The 22702-nt window shown below is 42.2% G+C and overlaps 1 protein-coding gene across 3 annotated transcripts in view; it reads right to left on the bottom strand.

The window, feature by feature from the left end:
• LOC132982248 (transcription factor COE3-like) overlaps positions 1-22702 on the bottom strand; it is a 137208-nt gene that overhangs the window by 80170 nt on the left and 34336 nt on the right. For all 3 annotated transcript variants that reach the window (XM_061048611.1, XM_061048612.1, XM_061048610.1), the window contains exon 6: positions 20774-20842. In XM_061048611.1, coding sequence (XP_060904594.1) covers positions 20774-20842 — 69 coding nt within the window. The remainder of the gene's footprint in view (positions 1-20773; positions 20843-22702) is intronic.

Below are 22702 nucleotides of genomic sequence, written 5' to 3'. Positions count from 1 at the left end.
TTGCAGCCTCCTGTTTGGTGCTGGTGAGAAATGTTTGTTTATTGTGAAGTACTTCCTGCTCTGCAAAGCTGCTTTATAAATGAACTCTTTAGACTTTAGAAACTTGAGACTTTCTCTTGTGATTCTGTCTCCTCTCAGAGGTGAGACAATATTTGCTTCACATGCTGTGATCAGTTTTCTGCTCGGCTGCAGGATTTCTGCTCCTGCAGCAGGTGAGAGGCTGAGGGGGAGGGGGGGGGGGGGCTGTTTGGGGAGGTGGGGTTGGGGGGGGGCTGGGGGCTGGGAGACGTCTGGATTAGCATTAGCTAAAACTCTCCTCCCTGAGTGTCATCCAGCAGCCTGCTTAAGTTAAGGTGCAGCGACTGGCGCTGATTTGCATAAGTAATTAGCTAATGTGCTGTTCAATTTCTCTCCCATCTGGCCGACTGAGCTACACCTCATTTCTCAAATTGACAGGCCGGTCACTATCGCTACCCACACTGCAACAAGGCGCACACCAAATTAATTTGTCAACCTTCTCCTGTAATGGGACGTTCACCTTGAAAACTCAATCTACCTGAGGAGGTGAGAGTCCGAGAGGCGGCGAGAAAACCGAACGACGAACAAGCCGAAGATTTGTGAAAAAAAATGAATTTGTTTGAAGCAGCAGAGAGCAGCTGGTGCTGTGACAGCGCAGAGATTGGACCGAGACAACGTCGAGTGTTTGTAACCAAAAGAGAACAAAAAGATCTGAGCGAGGAGAGGAAGGTCACAAAACAAAACCTGCAGCAGGAACAGAAATCTGTTCACGTTCTGTTGTTCTAACGAGGACAAAGTTCCTCTGATATCGTGTTTAACTGAACAGGTTTTTGATTAAAGATTTGAGAAACTAAAGGCATTCAAGAAAAAAAAAAGGTAATGTCTCTTAAAGCTGCAGCCTTAGTAAATGTTTTGTAGATTGGCTGTGAACTATGACGTTATTATCCAGCTGTTTGGACAATCAATTAACTGTTTTTGAAAAGTCAGATTTCTCTGATACAAGCTCATCAAATGATACTTCTTTCTAGTATGGCAGTAAATGCATATTTTTGAATTGTTGATAAAATTAGGGATTTTAGTACAAAATCTTAGGCTTTTTTTAACCATTTTATAAACTTAACAACTAACTGACAAATTGAGAAACTAATGAAAGCACAACAAAAACGATGTCGTACTTTTGATTCAAAGACAGAAACAAACTGCACTTCAATCATTAGATACTTTTATTTACAGGTTTAGATGATTAAAAAGGAAATAAATCTACCACAGAACTGATGATATATTATTATTTATCAAACTAACAGAAGTGCTGTCAGTGATTTAAATGAGCTCAAACTTCACCAGCTGCAACATTAAAGTGAGACACATTTTATTAATGCATAAAAATATGACTCAATCATATCGTTTATATTCATTATTCTGCATGATGAGAACTTTTACATATATATTTATTATATTATATTTTATATGAACATTTCATAAGTTTGCAGCCTGACTGAATTTAAAAGAAACATTTACAGTGTTAGAGATAAAAACACACGTCACCACGGTAACGACACCTTTTACCTGCAGAGCGAGAGGTTATGTTTTTTAGCTCGATATAAAAAGATGTCGGCTATAAAATACACTGTGTGCATTTGTGTGTGTGTGTTCGTGTGTTCATGTGTTCATGTGTGTTCATGTGTGTTCATGTGTGTTCATGTGTGTTCGTGTGTGTGTGTAAGAACTTCATTAGGAGACAGAAGTATTGATGACTCCTGAGGGCATCCTGCTTCTGATCATTAAAATACAGCATCTCACACACACACAAACACACACACACATCCCTTCATCCCTGAGCTGAATGGACAGAGTGAGTGTGTACTTAAGTGCGTGTATGTGTGTAGTGAAGTGTGTGTGTGTGTGTGTGTGTGTGTGTGTGTGTGTGTGTGTGTGTGTGTGTGTGTGTGTGTGTGTGTGTGAGAGAGAGAGAGAGTGAGAGAGAGAGAGAGAGAGAGAGAGAGAGAGCTCAGGGACCAAAACCCGGGGAAATGGGCCAAAAAGTGAATCTAATGAAACCCCCCAAATTAATTTTCAGACTCATCTTCAGCTGCAGGCAGAGAGAGAGAGAGAGCGAGCGAGCGAGAGAGAGAGAGAGAGAGAGAGAGGGAGAGGGAGAGAGAGACAAAGGGATGAACAGAACAAAAGAGGAGAAGAAGTGAAAAAGGAAGGTAGAATACACCTGGATTGAGTTTTCCATCTTGTTCTTCATCACATGAAGGATGGAGGGAGCATTCTAAATAAATACATATTTTAAAACAAACTATCTTTCTGTGTCGAAGCATCATTAAAGGAAAAAAACAGGTGTGTGTACGACATCCTGTTACCTTACGAGAACATCTATCCAGCTTGTTTTTTTAAACATGACTTCTATGAAGGCCACTACTGGAAAGTCACTGGACTTCAAATTACATTTCAATCGTCAATGTTTTTACACATGTACAAAACTCCTGAAACTTCCAGACACTGTCATGGGGAGCTGCATGTGTAAACAAAAACGTTGACATTTTTACCCAGACTTCACCCGGACGTTTTCCTGCAAACCCCACTGTGAAACGCCTGTGTGAAGTAGAGTATAGGACTGATGTGAGAACACAGCAGGAACTACTCAGGAGAATCTACACAAACGAGCATGGGGGGGGGGGTAATGACGTTTGAATCCTAACACTGGTGACATCTTGCACGTCATGAAGCTGCTTTACTCTGTTTTCAGATTGTAAGTACGTTCTTTTTCACTCTTTGTTTTTCAGAGAATAGACAAAAACTGTCACAGTGTCAGAATCTGTTGCTTTGTAAACATTGCATACATGGAAAATCTCTCTTTGTGAGGAACAACTCAGGAAGATCTAAAGGGCAGACTGAAATTATCTGGAAATTTCAGGAGTAATGGGTGTGAACACATCTCTACAAACAGTTCCTCGAGCTTTCAAGCCTCACATCTTGGTAGTTTTAAACTTTTTTTTTTTTTTTTTTTTTTAACCAGTTACATGATTTTAATTATGGACTTCTGGATCTTGGAGTTATCAGAGAGCAGAGCAGAGCTAAAGTTAGTGACAGCTTGGCTTACAGCTCGTCCAGACGTCCTTTAAACTGATTTAATGATCATTATCTTAAAGTTAAACTGCAACGAAAGCTTTGTTCTAATATCAGGCTCTCTAAAACAACAGCTGATTTATAAAGTCTAAAGTGCTTAGTCATGTTATAATAATACTTTTTAATTCAAAGAATAATAACTACCTTTCCATTTGGTTTATGTTTGGTAAATAATGTTTGTTTTATTCTAATGAAAAAAACCTGCTTTAAAGAAAGTTATACAAGCGATGTATTTGACTATATAGTTCCTTCCTATTTGGCAAAAATATATTTTACACGTTAAGAGAAACTGCAGGAGTGTTTAAACTTTGGATATGAAATGTGCAAAACTTATTTTTAAGTGCATTCAACTAAAATCTGTTTTTATTGTTTTTCTTCTTTCTGACATCTTTGTTTGATTTTTTGAGCTTTGGAAGCTCAAACACAAGTAACAAAGATAAAGCTTATTTAAATTCAAAGTGAGATGGACAGACAGGTAGGGAGGTCTGCGTGTGTGTGTGTGTGTGTGTGTGTGTGTGTGTGTGTGTGTGTGTGTGTGTGTGTGTGTGTGTCTCATTCAGCTGTTCTCTTATTAAATTCCTTTGTACTGGGAGGCTTTTCAGTCCACCAGCTGCCACCTCACCGTGTGTGTGTGTGTGTGTGTGTGTGTGTGTGTGTGTGTGTGTGTGTGTGCGCATTAAGCTAACATAGCTATTAGCTTTGATAGCAGTAGCCCTCCCATATGGCGAGCTAGCGCTGCTCTTTAATGTAGCATAGCATGGCCCTGATGTTGCTATGGCTCCAGCGGTGCCTCCCCCTCTCTCTCCCCCTCCTCCCCCCCCCCCTCACCCAGTCCCTGCTGCCATTTAGCTCTCCCTTCCACCGTGCCACATGCTGCAGCGACCTTGGCGTTTTCCAGCGGCACGCCCGCTGCCATCTGCAGGCGGCAGGCTTGGGCAGTAAAGCATCGCGACCCCGAGTTTTTTGGGCGCCGTTACGCCTCCGCCAGGGGCCCGTCCAGATGGCTCTACCCACTAAGAGGGTTTTACTGCGGGGCTGAAGGAAGACGACTGCGGGCAGGCAGAGGATGAACTCACGCCTCCACCTCCTCCCCCCCCCCTCCATTGCTCTGCCAAGTGCCAAATTTCAGCGCCTCCAAACCGCGCGGCAGCTTCAATATTTCAGCCATGATTATCGGCAGCAGATGATCCAGAAGGGCAGAGCTGAAGATCAGCACGCCGCTGTCATGACCAGAAACCCAAACTAAATCTTGCAGCCTCATCCTGCTGGTTCATTCTGTTTAATTAGATCCATCCATTCACAAATATTCAGTGACAGGACAGGACAGGTGAGTGGAACAGGTAACATTTGTTTTTCCAGCCTCTGGTGAAGCCCTTTAGATTGCATAACATTTGTTTGAAAGGTTTGTTATGAATAAAGTTTGATCGATTGAGTGTCCTCACAAGTACTCGGAGGAGAGACAGATTTATTTTTTTTAATATGAATTATGTTTTCTATCCATTAATCCCTGATAATTAATCAAAGTGAGACTTAAACTGTTTGTTTATGAACAGACAAACTGACTATTTTAAAGAGTAAATGATTGTTTTGTTTGTGACAATGCTCTTCTGTAGGTCAGTGGTTTTTTTTATAGCTCCTGAGAAGAACTTTTGGATTTTGTTGATTTTGGCGCCCCCTGTGGACAAAGTGGTACATTTTATCTCCTTGCTGTAATTGTAAAAAAAAAACTGCGCCTGCTGTCTTTAAAAGTCAAACACATCACACATGGAAAATCTTTGCTGTGACTGACCTCACATTCACCCTCTTAGCTGACTTCATTTTACTTCGACCTCTGCAGTTTTTTTGTAACCGACTATCACTCACGTTGCACGCTGTTAGGAGACGCTAATTCTGTTAGCCCATTAATGAAAATGTCCATTATGTGTTAGCATCAAGCTAACAAACGAAGATGTACATCCTGGTCCATCAGCAAGTATCACCCACCACAGAGTATTTAACATCCTATATCACATTGTTACTATATATTACATCATATCATATATAATATTGTTATTAATAATGAAACAGTGAATTATAAATCATGTCATATTACGTCATAAATCGTTTTTTAAGTCTTTTACTTTCTCCTGTATTTTACTGTAGAAACACATTTATTCTATAGAATCCTGTTGTATAATATACTGTTTTAGAATCCTATTTCCCCTCATTTATTGTATTATATTGTAGAATGTTATCACATCATATCATGCATTGTATCATACACCTTCATGGGATGATAAAGTGTGTATTATTGGAACATTTCAACGTATATTCTACCTTCAGCATTGTACTGCTGAACTTAATCACTTTATTTACAACGCTGACAATGGATAGTCGAGCGAACACACACACACACACACACACACACACACACACACACACACACACACACACACACACACACACACACACACACACACACACACGCACTGTCTGTCATTAGTGTCTGTCAGCAGTCGGATCAGATGAGACAAAAATAAGAAAACTGTGCTGTGGTCAGGATGGAAATCAATACCTCCCCCTTTACTGTATGCGAGGTGGAGGAGGAGTGAGGAGGTAGTAGAAGAAGGAGAGAAGGAGGAAGAGAGGATTCTGGGTAAAATTCTGTCTTCAAATTACGTCGAGAAGCTTAAAATATTTCATGATTGTTCTGAATTTTGTGTGTGTGTTTTCCTTGTGTTTTTGTTCGAGTGTGTGTGAGTCTGTTTGTCTCAGTATGTTTTTGAGAAGTTGAGTGTTCAGTGTGTTTTAGACAAATGTGTATTATTCTTGTGACACAGTCTATGAATGCTCACAGATTTTTGTCCTAAGTATGTTTTTAAAAATCAATCGTTAAACAGTGCTGAATTGACCCCGGATTGATCGTGTGTGTGTGTGTATGGATTGTGAGTTCCACACATACATACTTCCATGCACAAACACACACACACACACACACACACACATGCTGACACACACACAAAGATCCTGGTGATCACTGCCAGACACGACAATGTCTTTGTTCAGATTTGAGGTCGACAAATCCTCTCAGCTTCATCCAAAAAATGAGCAGCCACTCTGTGTGTGTGTGTGTGTGTGTGAGTGAGCGAGGCAGAGAGGTTCAGGGGGGTCTCGGCCCGTCCATCAGCGATTAGCCACCACGTTATCTCCCGTTAGTCGTCTCATCTCCAACTCAAAGAGAATAAATAAAGAAGACTTTATCCCTCAGAAACACCCGAAAGAAAAGGAGGGAGAAGGGGGAGGAAGGGGGGTGCAATGAAGGGAAAAAAAAAGCAGAAGAAGAAAATCTCCAATTCATTGAGATCAAGTCAATAACACTGTAATATTTATGAAGGCTGGAAGCCAGGCTGCCCTAAAACCCAAACTCCAGCAATCCTGAATTATAAATTGGTATTGATTTGTGTTGTGGGTGAGTGAGCTGAATGTGTGTGTGTGTAAGTGTATTTTTGTGTATGTGTGTGTGTATGTCTGTGCATGTGCGTGTGTGTGTGTGTGTGTGTGCACCAGCAGGATGCAGCTCAGCTCAGCTGCTCGATTGTTTTCACGCTTTCACAGAAAAAAAATTGTGGAGCTGCTTGTTTGGCAACAGTTTGTAATGCTGGAAAAAAAAAAAACACACAGAGAAGGTGAAAGTGTGTGTGAGTGTGTTTGTTTGTGTGTGTGTGTTTCTGGCATGTGCACATCCTGTACCTGTGTGTATGTGTGTTAATGTAATGTATTCAGAGCAAACTTTAGTTCCTCTTAATGTTGGTGTTAAATTCCTTTTAGTCTGCAGCTTCTTCTTGAACGTGCTCAGGAGGCGTTCAAATGTCTGCGTATTTAAAGCTGTGTTCAGACCCAAACTGAAACCTCTGTTAGCGTGGGTCAGATACACACACGGTTATGGCAAACACCTGAAGATGTGCAAATTTACACTGAGGCATGCAAATAGCATGAGTAATGAAATGTATTTCACCATATTCACATGACTTCTGATGCTCAGATGCTCTTAATATGTCACGCTGTAATCAAGAATAAATCCTGTAAATATTAGTATCCATACAAATGTACATATATTATCACCTGACCACTTATCAGCACCTCAAAAGACAACGGCTCAGGACATTCGATGAACCATCTAGCCATAAATAAACTGACCTTCCCTTAGCTAAAATGATCCAAAGCTAACATAAGCCTTTAACTTACTCAATTGATCCCTAGCTAACACTATCGTATGGTAGGGCTTCAAATATCTAAACTTTTGAGCTTATGCGAATGCAAGCTTGTAAGAGTTGTTTCAATGCTAATGTTAGCTTTGACGCTAAAGTTAGCTGTGATGATCTTGCTATTTTATGAGTTATTCTATTTGAGCGCTTATAAGGACAGTCTATAGTGAAATGAGCACACCAAAGTTTCTTCTTACAAATCTGTAAAACATAATCATTAGAACATGAGCGTGAAATCAAAGGATTGCCGCTATGTGAATATGGTGGATTGAGAATTTAAGATAAAACTGTATTTTAATTTTTGCGTCTGCATGCCGATGTGTTTTTTCGAATTTGTAGTTTCATTGTCTGCAGGTCAGCTCGTGTGTCATTCTGTTTTAGGAGTGCCATGGAATATGGATGACGCTGCCTGCCCCCCCTGCTATGTTGTGTTCACACCCATAATGCACCAGCACACACACACACACACACACACACACACACACACACTCAGTGGTGAGGTGAAGCTGATGGACTCCCGTCGCGGTGCGAAGGGATTACACGGCTCCATACCGCAGGTAGATACACACTCTGTCATGCTCCAGAGCTGCTGCTGAGAGTGTGTGTGTGTGTGTGTGTGTGTGTGTGTGTGTGTGTGTGTGTGTGATGTCATTACTGTGCTTCAGTATGTATAATTATAAAATGTGTGTAAACAGCATGTAGAGCAACCTGCAGACTCAGTTTGAGAGTTGGAGGCAGGAGCTCATGCTTTAAAGGGGCAGTTCCCCTAAAACTAAATTAAAACATCTTTTAAGCCAATCACAGGAGGCGATTCTTTTAAGAAGCCCCAAAAGACAGCCTCATTTAAATGCAGAGAGCTGTGCGGTTCCCTATTTCGTAGTTCTTCTTACTCGGAAAATGTTTCTCGTACTTTAACAGAGTATCCTAACAGAAGCGAGCGCCAGCGACAAAATCAGTCTGACTCCATTGTTTCACACTGGAGACATTTTACTATGATTAAATACCAATAAACATGAGTTTGTCTGAATTCTGGATTTTTTTATTTGACTACAAGAAGAGTCAAGGGACAACTTTTAAATTGTTTGTTTTTTCAACGGGGGTTGGGTTTGACAATTTTTGACGCAATGTCACAGGATAGACAGGCTCTGACGGACAGACGGGTGTTGTGGTCGTTATGTAACCCGAACCCTCGTCTCTCCTCCCCTGTGACCTCCTCTCCTCCTGCCACCCCCCCCCTCCCCCCTCTGCCTCCCCCATATCACATCCCTCCATCTTTATATAGAAATCAATACCTCCTTAATCTGCCCCTCCTACCGCTTCACTTTCTCTCTCCCCCAACTGTCTCATTCTCACCCCTCCATCACCCCCCCCCCCCCCCCCCCATCCCATCCCCACCTTTCCATCTACACCTCACCCCTCCAACCCCCTCACCCGTCTCTCCATCTCTCTTCCTGCTGTCGTCGTGTCTGGACTCGCCCGCCTCGCATTTCACTCTTCACACCGCAGACACACACACACATACAAACACACACACACACACACATACAAACACACACACACACACACACACACACACTTAGTTTATTTATTATTCTATCTACACAACAGAAGCCCTCTCTCTCTCTGCCTCAGGATGTGTTTTTGTGTTTTTTGAGGTTAAACAAGTTGCAAAAACAGCGAAGTATTAAACATTTAGTTTTGGGCTGTTTTTATCATAATGGAACAAAATGATGAGAGTTATTAAAAAAAGTGTTTTCCATGTTTTTCACTCTTTATGAAGCCTTTTCCAGGATTCATCTTTATAAGCTGTTTCTACGAGAATTTAAAACAGATTGTCAGAATACTTCTTCACAGCCTGTCAGTATAGTTATTCCTTCATGATTTTCTAATGAATGCTGCATCAATACTTCTGCATCTAACTATTGCAACAATTATTGTCTTGACCGATTACCTCAAGTATGAGCTTTGTGTTCTCTCTACAACAACGTTTAAAACAAAGTTTGATGACTCAAGTTTGACATAACATCAAAAGCCTGAACATGTGATTTTTAACGTCATGTCAAAGCATCAATAGCAGAAACTAAAGTTACATTTCCTCCTGAAAGTATCCAAATGATCAACAGAAGCCAAAAAAGGAGTCAAAAGGTGTTTTCCAACATGGCGGCATGTTTTGCCAATCACCAGCAGTCTCCCCGTCCAATGGCAGGAGGTAGCAAAAGAGCTAAAGAGACAGCTAACACACACACAAAAACACACACACACACACACACACACACACACACACGCAACCACAGACACTATCCCCTCCCCCACATCTGCTGGCGAGGCAGGAGCCCACGGATGGTCGTCCTTAATTAGCCACACCGCTCTCATATTCCTGATTAAACCGTGTGTGTGTGTGTGTGTGTGTGTGTGTGTGTGTGTGTGCGTGTGCGTGTGTGTGAGATGGAAGGTTATCAGTGCATTCTTAATTGGGAAAACACTTGAGTGATTACCAGGAGGGAGCGGGTGATCGAGCTTGAGAATGAGTGGCAGAAAGAGAGAGAGAGAGAGGAAATGTTCTAAATACAAACAGTTCTGACCAACAAAAAGCAAAAATAATCACACACACTGACACCTCTGACATCACTTTGTTGTTTCTACTGTACTGTTAGAGCTGAAGGCCCCCAAGGTAGACCGACAAAACACATTTATGTTTAACTCTTAAGTTGCAGCAACACAAACAGCAACAGATGTGAGGAACCAAAAGAAGCTACGAGCTACGGTTTATTAATTCCTTTCTTATTCCATTTGATAGAAATAAAGCAACATAACCCTAACGCTCACATGAAGCTTAACTAGAATGATGATTTTCACTCTTGCCATCTACAACCTCGGAAACACGGCGAAAGGCAGCCATAGTTTATCCAGTCAGATTATCAGGTCGGCAGATATCGACATTACTTGACTAAATTGAGCATTTTGTATTCATTCTGTTCGACTGAGGATTCAAATAAACAATAAAAAGAGAAAAAGGAGAGGATTCAGTGAGCGATGAGTCCTCTAGTTGGTGGGAGAAATGCTGTTTACACCTGCAACCATGTGTGTGTGCGTGTGTGTGTGTGTGTGTGTGTGTGTGTGTGTGTGTGCACATGTGTATGCGCTGAGATTAACAAGATGATTTGCCTTGAGGGGGTGAAGTGCATGCTGGGAGGGGGATTTGGCGAGAGGAAGAAGGAAGAAGGGTTGGAGGGGTGCTTCCCAAAGTTCCCATGATATCCTGGGGAGCGCCCCCCGCCCTGGGTCTGGGTGGGGGGTAGGTGAGGGAAGGGGGTTTCCAGCAGAGCACCGCTGGATGTTGACAGTGAGGCGGCTAACGAAGCTGCAGGTGGTGATGTAATCACATTCAGACTTAATTCATCAATCCAATTAAGAGTCAACAGGAAGTGGGAACCAGCTGATGGCAGCAGATCGAGGGACGAGTTCCTTTTTTTGAACCAACACAACCGGACTCTGACTGTGATGCCTTCAAGGCCTTCAGATAAAATTGAGAGAAGGTTTTTGAATGCCTCCAAACGTTCTACTCCAAGGCTGTCATAGATGAGCTAGGACAGACTTTTGTGATTCCTTATCGACTAAAACATGAATAACTAAAGAGAACATTTTCCAAAGGTCACCCCAAAAATCAGAGTTTTAAGCAGTTTTTGTGTCCCTCCCTGTGTCTAAATCCATTACCAAGTCCACTCAGATAAAAACAATTATAAAAGTCAGATCATCTCTGATTAAATGACCTGTACTGTCAACTGTCCTGACATCATCACATCAGTTATGTGTACATGTAAATATTTGACATATCAGCTTTTTATGGAGCCAGAAGTGACCATATTTGGAGGACAGGGTTGATAAGTGTTCCTCCACTTCTTTCTGGTCTATTTGACTCTAAATGGGAACCACATTTACTAAATGAGCATCATGCTGTATTTCAAAGACTTGAAACTACAGATGGAGATCATAAACTCAATAGGAAAACATTTACTGAGGGAATTAATCAACTGACAAATAGGACCACACATTATCATTTCATGATCATCTCAGACTTCTGGGGTCACCACCTGCTCGACATTAGAAAGAATGTGGGTTTAAGAAACGTCTGCTTTGGCTTCCCTTTTCAAACCAAGAGGCGACGTCCATCTCTTATAAGTAGCGGCTGGTCTGGACTTCAGGTGGATGCCCCCATCACTGGCACAGCAGGAGAGTTCAACTCCAGCATCCACCTCCTCCCCCCCCCCCTCCTCCCCTGTGGTAAATGGTACTGGACTCCCCGGGCCACTGAACATTTCTCCATGGATCACATCAAACCTCAGCAAGCCCCGAGGGCCCCGCAGGCCCCGGACTCCACCGGGGTCTAATGGAGACACCCAGACAGGTTACCTGTACTCACACAAGTCCTGCTACCTTTCCTGCCCCAAACTGACACAGACACACACACACACACACACACACACACACACACACACACACACACACACACACACATCCGAGACACAAATCTACACTCTCAGACACTGACTGTACAGGACAAGAGGAGGAGTCAGTCTTCTGGAAATCAGTGTCAAAGATCATCATAAGACCTGATCACAGTGCTATATGCACACACAAACACACACACACAAACGCACACAGCACACACACAACTATTCCCGAAACTCAAGTCACAAAAAGTAAACAGGACACTAAAAAAAGGAACTGACTCTTAACCTTCTGACCTCTTGTCCTATTTCTGCCAAAAAATCAACAGCAACTTGAAAAATGTTGCAAAAAACTCTTCTACCAAACACATCCATTTTTTTTAAACCAAGCGTCTGCCTGCTACAGGGCTATGAACACAAAATGTCTGTGTTGTCAAACTGACTAGTGATTAGGTATTGACGAGCGAGGGTGATGACGTTCAACCGTTTAGTCGATCAATTAATCAATCTTTATTTGAATAGCACCAATTCACAACAAGTGTTATCTCAGAACACTTTACAAAAAGCAGGTAAAAGACCTTTGCTATATTACAAAGACCGAGCGTCAATCCATAATGAGCACGGCATTGAACAACACTTAGCAAAGTTACAGTGGCAAGGAAAAACCTCAATTTAAGAGACAGAACTCTTGGGCAATACCAAGCTCATGATGAACAGCCATCTGTCGATACTTTAGTAGACTAAACATGTACAACCCTAATCTTCACCATGCAAAATATAGGTTTTGATATTTGGTCTGCATGAAGCTTCAGAGTTTTCTCTTCATACAAACTCAGTTAAGTTATCTGTAAAAAGTTTCACTGAAATGTTGATCCTCTGATGGGAGATATCATTTAGGTGTGTCGTCATGTTTGTATCAAGTCAGAGTCCTCTCTCTCTCTCTCTCATTGTGTGTTTGTGAATAATTCAGTGTGTACATCAGGCCACCTGCTGCAGCCTCCAGCGTCCATTTATATTTCACAGCCCAACATCCTCCACAAACAAACACACAAAGTTAAATTCAGCTGGAGGTCAGTGGAGGTGTGTGTGTGTGTGTGTGTGTGTGTGTGTGTGTGTGTGTCACTCTTTTGAATACACATGGACTCTGAGGTCCAACTGCACAGAACTATCTGATGAATGTACAGATTTGTGACATTTTATAACGTATACACAACTTATTAGAGATGTACGTTTTTTGAGACATATATATTCAACAAGCCACAAAGTGTTGAAGTCCCCTTGAAACAGAACTTTCATGATGTATTTCCAACTAAAACGGGATAGAACTGATCGCAAAACAGAAGGCGGGACATAACGTTGGAATGAATTTGATTGCAGCAGAGGTGACATAATCTGACTTCAAATAGAAAAACCCTTAATCCTGGATTTCCCATCATGCAACTGTCTTGTGTCTTTCAAAGGAGGCTCCCTGTCTGGTAAACAGCCACAACTTCTATCTGACAGAAGCATAAGGTATTTTTCTTCTTCACTACACTTTAAGATGTTTAAATCGATTTTTTTTTTTAAAACTCAAAAATACTTAAACTTTAAAGTGATCTCTTCAATCTTATCATGATTGATCATTAAGTTGCACTTTCATATAAAATACTTACTTGAAGTATAAATAATTGATTACATTATTAACACTATGTACCAAACCATTGATTGGGATTATTGAATATTGGTACAAATCTAATCCATCAGCAGCTTCTCTCAGAATCGATTTAAAAAATAAAAAAAACTCACTATTCCAATCAGATCCCACTTTACCCATGATGCATTGCTCCTGCAGGTCCCCCATAAAACCACATCAACACGCTGTCGTCACAATCGACGTCCTTCAATAAACCTGAAACTTCGTCGATTCGCTGACCTGCATGTTCCCACCGTCACCCACATCTTCCACTCAAATTACCCAGAAACCCCTGCAGCGACCTCCAGGCCTTCCTCCCCCTCTGGCTCTCCTCACCCTCACCCTCACCCCCCTCCCCCCCCTTCCCCAGCTCTCTCCTTTCAATTTGAGCCTCTCCTGCTCAGTAATGTCCTGCTTTTATTGTAAATCTATACTCTTAATCTGGCCGGCTCCGATGGGCCTCGCTCACCCGATCGATGGACTACGATTGCTGGGAAGGGTCCACAGGGGCAGATAACCCTCCACTATCACCCCCACCACCACCTCCACCAACCACCCCCCGCGGAGCTAACCCCCCATAGATTCCAACACACAAACTTACACAGAAACATGAATTAATTCAAACACGAATGAGGCCGAGATCTCCTCAAAGAGATTTCAACACAAAAACGTTGGTGAAATATTTTCAAAAGTTTTGTGTGACTTCACTATTTGGGTTTGAACGTCCACAAACTTCTCATAGATTTATTTTTGTATGATTCTCTGTCTCGGTTGCTTATTCATTGTTATGATGATGCAACAAGGACTTTAAAACCGAATCATTCCTGTCAGGTCATCATGTCATGTGAGAAAAACAAAGTGCCTGTTCGGGCTCAAACGATGGATGGCAATCGACCACTGCTGGACAGTAATCTGAATGATCCATAGGCTGTATAAAACATGGACGTTGGTTCAGTGATGTCACCCTTTGGTATCTGAATAGAAATATTGAAGCCCATCGATGGAAGTCCCCATATTGAAAATGCTCTCTCAACCTAACTTTCGGTCAGTCTACGACAAAGAGGGGGATCTGAGGCAGGTCCTTTAGCCTCCGGACAAACAGCTACAACCACTTGAAGTCATTTCAGTCATACCCCTAACTCTGCGTAACTCAATCCTTCATAGACATACAGATGAGTTCTAAAAAATATCATCCCCATTCTGTGCTGACAAAGACATGAGCAATTCAGACCAAATCATTTTTTTGTCTTTTGTCCAGGCTCTAAGCATGTTTATTTCTGCTCTTTATCTAAGTGTGTGGTAAGTTGTTTTTAATATTTATTTTGTGTTTATTTACTAAACCCCCCCCCCAGCCCTCGGCCACCCGACCAACAAGCTAGCTACCCCTTTAACTGGCAAAAAAATAAAAATAAACTTTTTGGAGTTACAGTGAGTTATAATTGAAGGGCCTTTCAGATAAATCAAGTGCTTCACTTCCCTACAGTAGGAGCAGAGACCTGTGAGGAGTTATCATTGTTGTTTCCTCCTGAATCGTCTCTTTAAATCAGACCTTCCTCTCGCTCTGCTGACGCTCGCTCCGCAGCTTCTCTGCTCCCTCGAGACGATTAAACAGCTTAACGGGGGGGGACAAAGACAGCGTGCAGGATTCTGTTTCTGCAAATGATGATTTATTCTCAAAACAAGAAACGCGTTAATAAAATGAGATCACACGATCAGCCTTGATTTTCCTCTTAAGTTCACCTTAAAGTCGTTCAGGTGGCCGAAAAAAGAAAGACAGTTAAATCACCTGCAATGTGTTTATTATCAACAGGGAGGGGGCAGATGGGAAATGTAGTTTTTATGTTAAGAATTGTATGCAGTTGGTTTATGAAGCTTCTTTATCTTTGTAAGGATATATTAATATCAGCTGTTCAGATCCTCCCTCTTATTTGTAGTGTAATGTTTAAAGGTTAAAGGTCATCCTCCATCACTCTAACTCACCTCTGTGCAGGTGACATCAAAGCTGTAAATGGTGTTAGAGAACAAGTGTTGATCTAAAGGGGTGGGGGGGTGGGGGGTCCTGACCTCCATGTAAGGCTCGGCCATTAAAAGAGGAGGGTGATGGTCAGACAGCTGGGGGGGGGGGGGGGGGGGGAGGAGAGGGGGAGTGGAGTGGAGGAGAGGGGAGGGGAGGTGTGTTCTGGGTAATTAGAGCTCGGCCCCCTCGTACGCTCTGACACTGTGGGGGGATTTATTGCCCCCGCTCGGGCGACTTGTCCACCCATCTAATTGCAATATTAGCGTGTAATAACGGCCGAGTTACGGCGATCCGTCAGCGCCGCGTTCTGCTGCCTCGGCAGGATTTCAGCCATTAACGGGTGCAGGCAGGAAACAAAGCGACCTCTGAGAGGAGCATCAGCGCACATTTATATTCACACACACACACACGCAGGCCTGTTAGTGACCGACAGCACCTCTTCATCTGAGCTTCAGTTGCAGATTCTAGTGCTTAAAGAGGACCCAGTTTCTTGGAGTTAAAGGGTCATGTCACCTAAATTACCAGGATATCGAGATCCCTTTTACATTTTAGCGTATCTCTAAGATGTTTCTCTGAGATTTCAGCAGCTTTTTCTTGTTGCAGAGTGAAGGAAAATAGAGTTCATATTTCTGCTCACAGCTGAGAAGTGTAAGGGCAGAGATTAGTTACGAGTCAGTATTTAAACTGCTCGTTTAATAGAGATTGTTTAAGGGGGCACTTACACTTGACACAGTTGCCCCGTACCATTCTGGCCTGCACTCACATTGCTCCAGGCCCAACCAAGCCTGAGCATAAGTCACCTCACGTACATACATCATCCCCATACATGAAGTACCGCCGGAGTGCAATGGAACAGGACTTTTTTTTTTTCCAAGTGAGGAAATAGAATAATTGCACATGATCTGCATGTCATGCAAGAGAGAGATTAAAAACAAACACAATCGGGGCGCTGGTGGCGCAGTAGTTAGTGCACGCGGCCCATGTATGGAGGCTATAGTCTTCTAAGCGGGCGGCCCGGGTTCGAGTCCGGCCTGTGGCTCCCTTCCCGCATGTCATTCCCCTCTCTCTCTCCCTGGTTTCTCACTCTATCCACTGTCCTATCTCTCAATTAAAGGCACAAAAAGCCCCAAAAAAACACAAAAAAAACCCCACAATGGTCATACATCATTTAGACATTCAAGGTGGCTTGATCGATTCTAAATGTCAACTCATACACTGAGTAACATGAAAGAAAAAAATCCACCTTAAAAATTCTGTCACCTGTCAGCTATAGACTGAATCAGGGTGGCTGGGTGAATTTTCTCTTGTCTAACAATAGATTTGACTGTAACTTTACTGACTTTGTTGCTCATTATGAGTCATTTCAGTCAGACACACCGCTCTAACACTCCTGGATTTCGCGATTATGCAAGGCAGGGATCGATTATACGTCATGTCCACGTTTCTTTCCAGTCCTCGTGCTCATGCGTCAGCAACACTCCCGTGTGGAGGCACACCTCTTTAACCATGCCAGGGCCAAGGAGGTGTACCATGCTTGTGCAGCGTACAGATCACTCACATTAGTCACACTTACTGGACTTTGGGGGTCAAACGTACTTGAGCACAGTAGAGATTAGTGTGAGTGTGCCCTTAAAGCGTAGTCTGAGAGAAGTGACAGCATCCTGTGTTTAAGATAACACAGAAGAAACTTTGTATCTACGAATTACTTCAAAAAATGAGATAATAATAAGTTTAACAGTTCTTGTGTAGTAAAGAATTAAAATACGGCAAAGAGGAGACAGCAGATAAACAATCAGTCAATCAGTGAATATCAGCATGAAACATCACAAAGAGCAAATTTCCACACAAAAGCTTGAATAACAATGAATGAATCTGGGTGTGTTGGTGTGTGTGTGTGTGTGTGTGTCACTTTGATTTACCTATCTGAGGCGTGAATTCACAACATTAAACTGTTTTACTGTAGCTGCAGAGCGACATCATTTGCATGATGGGTCACTAAACACACTAAACCCACCCCCCCACCCCCCCTCCAGCCCTAAGTTTAGTGTGTGTGTGTGTGTGTGTGTGTGTGTGTGTGTGTGTGTGTGTGTGTGTATCACAGGGGGGTCACAGTAATAAATCCTCCATTTCTTAACAGGCTCTAAAATGCGGAGAAACAAGCAGAGCTGCAGTAAATCACACACACAGACTGACAGAGTGTGTGTGTCTGCACATATATGTGTGTGTGGGCATTAATATGCACACAATAACTGGGTGTCTGTCAGTGTGTGTGTGTGTGTATTCCCTGGGTTAGTGGACTGGTGTCGGTGTCCTGTTTTGTCCTAATTAAAGCAGCTCAGAAACAAGGAAAGGAGACAGAAAATGATTTCAGACATTTTGCAGCAGCGGCAAACTTTCTCCTGACCGTTACACAACCTGATGTTACAACAAAGATAACACATAAAACTACGCTGCTGCTGTAAACCACAACACCCTGTGAAAGAGATCAAAGTGAAGGGATCAGGTGTGTGGTCTTGTTCATTTTTTCCATTCTTTCCCAGCTAGCTTCCTCACTCCAAAAATCTTTTACATTAATCTTCACACACAGAAATTCATCTTCCTCCTGGACAATAATAAACACACCTCTCCTCTCCTCAGTGACCTGCTGCTCTGCACTTTAACAACACCAGAACCAGACTTTGAAGTCCTTCATGATCCATGCAGAATATTAATCTTACCTCCATGATGACCTAAGACCACAAGCTTCTTTCCATTAGCTTTATACTTCTGCATCAAATCCTCGCCAATCTAACAAAATCTGTCAAATCTACTGGCCAAAATCTGAAAGTATCGGAAGTGTATTTCCTCATCCAGATCTCTCTATGGCCAAACAATTGCAATAAAAATCCCCCGTCCTCTGCCTGAACTGATGCAGCAGCCATACACTCCATCTCCTCCGATGTCTCCTCGCTTTTCTTCTTTGCAATAATTGAGTATAATCGACTGCTGATCAAAACTGATCAGCTCCATCTTCAACATGAAACGCTTCAACTTAACACAACTCTGACATCTGAAATACAAACCCAGGAGAGAAACAAACTAAATATACTCAGCTCCAAGCTACAATGTACAAATGTCTTACTGTGGTCTCATGAACACACATGAGCATATCACAGAGGCTTGTTTGACTGTCACAGTGGCAGGTAGGCAGAAAAGTGAATTTCCAACCATGGACTAAAAATATCACTTTGTTATACAGGTATGTAATTAAAATAAGAGAAAATCTTAACAATTTACAAATACAGATTACGAGGTAATAAAAGTACTGTAAAAATATTTTGTTTGTTTTTCTTTTCGATGAAACACAGGACAGTCTTTGTGCCCACAATGCCTTGTGTCTATACATGTTGATGGAGGTGTTAGAGTTGGACGTATAGCATCCATCTCATGTGTGAGAGGACACACAGAGAGGTGACAAAAACTCTAAAAACACCCATCAGACACACACGTACACAAAAAACACACACACCTTGAGGTGAGAGGACACAGGGTGTGTGTGTAGTGTGTTCATATGTGTTTAGGTGTGTGTGTGTAGGTGTGTGCGGTATATACATCATGGTGTGGATGAAATCTCCATTCTGGCGTGTAACAACAAGAGTGCACTGTATGCATTGTGTCTTATATGTAAGGTGTGTGTGTTTATGTTTATTATTGTGTATCACCTGTTTGTGTGTGTCCTGGCTGTAGTCCAAAGCTTCTCTAACGAGCCAACATGGAGTTGGTACTGAACCCCCTCTACTCCTGACCTCCTCTGAGGTCATCAGTTACCTCCGCTGTCACTGACCAATCATGGCCGGGCGTTGTGACAGAGAGACGCTGACTCCAAGGACACGGGGGCGGGGGGATTAGATTGGCGAGGACGAGCGCGGCGTTAATAAAGGAGTATGATGCTGAAGTTTGGAGCCGTCTGATTGGCTAACAGAGTTCATATTCACTTTTAAAAGGTTTCTCGTGGTTTTGGATGAAAATGATATAATCAACAATCAAAGTCAGAGCAGCAGTTTGTTTCAGAGGTATGTGGCAGAAGTAACACAGTCTACAATGAATATGTTTTTTTTTATCACAAACTGCATTGAAAGTCATTTCAAATGTGCTTTAAGGTGACAGAGACCGATGTGTGCATTGGTGTTTTCACGCATGCCCCAAACTTAGGACAATGTCCTGATACATTTTGGGGAGAGCTGCATATGTGAAAGAAAACACCCAGCTACCCGCAATTTTACAGCCTGCAACATAGTTCAAGTTCTGCAAGGAGTTGGGATGATGACGTTCACATCAGGTAGGCCTTGAGCGAGCGCTGTGCAATCTTCAAGCATGCACTAAAGCAGCTTTAATACGTGTGTTTTATACCACTTTTTTTTTTTCTATTGTGAATACATCCAATTACATGCATCATTAATACAAAGGCAAAAACTGTCAATCTACAGTCTGACTCTGTTGCTTGCATATGTGAAAGAGCAACTCATGAAGATTTCAGGAAGTTTTCTCCGAATTCTTTGGAGTGAATATGAGAAAAATACTTTGAAACCCTAAAAGAGAGACTGCCACAATTGAGGCCCAAAGTCTCACTCTTTTTCAGTGTCATGTATCTGCCATACCTCATCTCATCACACCTCAGTGTCCGGATCTTCATCTCTCTGTCATGGACAATTTCCTTTCAGCACCTTGGTGTTTATCAAATTATTTTGAAAAACTATGAGAAATTGTCACTCACAAGCCTTTAGTCAGTCTTTGGTTTACCTTTATTTGTAAAAGAAAAAAGTTGATCAACATTGACAGAATGACCTCTCTGCCACAGGTTTCAACTTTATTTAAAGCCGTAGAAGACAATGATCCTGATCAGCTGATTCAGAGAAGAGAAGATTAACCTCAAGTCAACAGTTCATGATAAAAAAAACTATCCAACAACAAAACTCGTCTACAGAGAGAAAAAAAAGTGAACCGTGAACAAATCAGAGAGAGTAAGATCTTAAACATGAAAGTGAGTCACACCCAGAAGCTTTTCTTACAAAGTTGACTGCTTTGAAAATAAATTCACAATTTGAGCTCCTGATGTAAAATGAACGTCCTGAACTGAGCCATAAAAAAAACCATGAATCAAACAGTGTTTGGGTGTGTGTGTGTGTGTGTTCAGCATAAGTAAGTAGACACACAGCATGTACAGAGAGAGAGAACGAGAAGCCATTAAAAAGTGAGGTCCTACCTGTCGATGATTACGGGGTCAGAGGGCGTCTCGTTGCGGTTTCCACAGCTCTTCTTGTCACAACACCGACTGAAAGAGAGAACGACACAGATCAGGTGAGTTCAGGGAGTTTATCATAAAAACAAACACTTTTCTTTAACACATAAGTGAGAGTGTTACAATAATATAAGACAAGAAAAAGAGCAACACAAAGAGAGAAAGCTAACTTTAGCATGTTGCTGCTTCAACAACAGCAGCAGCTACCGTTTATTTTGTGGCACTCGACGTGTTTCACTTGAACTGACTTGATTTTTTTCTTTTGCTGTCACTAGTTTTAAAAATTTTAATAAAAAATAAATTGTTACTCGTAGATAACGCTGCAAAACTATTCATCCTGTAAAGTCCTTTCTAGGGTTGTAAATAATCTGACTGAAGCCCATCTCTGTCCAAAACAGAGGGGAAAAAAACTTTACAGGGAATGAAACTATTTCTGACAACTAGACGACCAAGAGGGACGTTTTTTGCAGAGAGCACATTCATGAATCAACAATAATAGTTTGTAAAGTGTCCCATCAGGAATCCCACTCATACACATTCACACACGGCCAACAAAGCAGCAGGAGCAAGGGTTAGGATTAAGTGTCGGAAATGTGCCTTCAGGAGCTGGGGATCGAACCCCAGACCTTCCTGTTGAGAGATGACCAACTCTACCACTGAGCCACAGCTGCCCCAGAGGGGACATAATGATGCAAAGGCATGCATATTTTGTTGAAACAAAAATATTTTTAAAAAACTGAGACTTAAAAGCAAGTTCTCAAATCAATAAAGTTCAATAAAATCAATAACAAACGGACAGTTCAAACTTTTCTTTGAGGAACGTCGACGCCACAAACTTCACCATAACTGTTTTATTATTAACTAGTTCCCTCCTGGAAACATTCAAGAAATATTACAAACCCACAAAATAAAGAGTATATCTTCAAAATGCCCACTTTTATTTTATTAAAAGTAGTCCTGTTATCTCTTCACACAAACACAGTCACACAAAACAAACTCTCTCTCTCTCTCTCTCTCTCTGTCCAGCTGGGTGCAGTCCAAGCCAAGGTCACTAACAGTTGGACGACGCCCAGCGATGGAGGCATCATTGTGGACCCCCCCTCATCCCCCCACCTGACCCCCGGCACCGTAGCCCCTGACAACCAGCCAGCCAACCGGACAGCTGCTCGCCAAACGGCCGTCCAGGTAGCCAGAGGGCAAACTGACCACCGAGCGTTTTCATTGAGTCCAACATGAAACTGGACCAAACAGGAGCTGCTTCCCTTTTCTGTGGAGGCATCCGCAGGGAGAGCGTGAGGGAAGGAGCGCTGGGTTTATATCTCAGCTCTGCAGGGGGCAGGTGGAGCTAAAACAGGCCTGTGGTGGGCGGGGTCAGTGTGGCATGTTTAACAGCGGAGGATCGAGTCCAGTACATTAATATCCATCAAACAAACCTGCTGCACGGTCTGAGTGATGAAGTGTTTGAATGTGCTGCGTTTAGTGTCCGACAGCCGGAGGCTGTCAGTGAATATTTGGAAACACTAAATGCTAAATGTTGCTGCTTCTTTTAAAGCCCATCCAGGGTCAGATAGTGCAAAAGAGTTTATCCAAATAAAAATGATCCAGGTATTGGTAATCCAGTCTTTTTCTACCAAGGATCAGGATTGGATCCACCTGATCCAGGAAGAGACATTTAAGGATTACCAAATCTAGATTACCAGAACTTTAAAGGGGACTTCACACTTTTCAAGATCATCATAGCTGCTTTAAATGAAATATCTAATGTTTGATGTCGACGCTTTTTAAAATCTTTCATGTTTTAAAATCCTAATGTGTACCTCGTCTACTCTGCCACTGAAGCAAAATATCTTTCTCGGGCAAAATATATTTTAGAAAAGGTTAAAAAAAAAAAAA

Source organism: Labrus mixtus, chromosome 10, assembly GCF_963584025.1.
Source record: "Labrus mixtus chromosome 10, fLabMix1.1, whole genome shotgun sequence".
NCBI classification, from domain to species: domain Eukaryota; kingdom Metazoa; phylum Chordata; class Actinopteri; order Labriformes; family Labridae; genus Labrus; species Labrus mixtus.
This window is presented reverse-complemented; position numbering and strand designations above follow the sequence as displayed.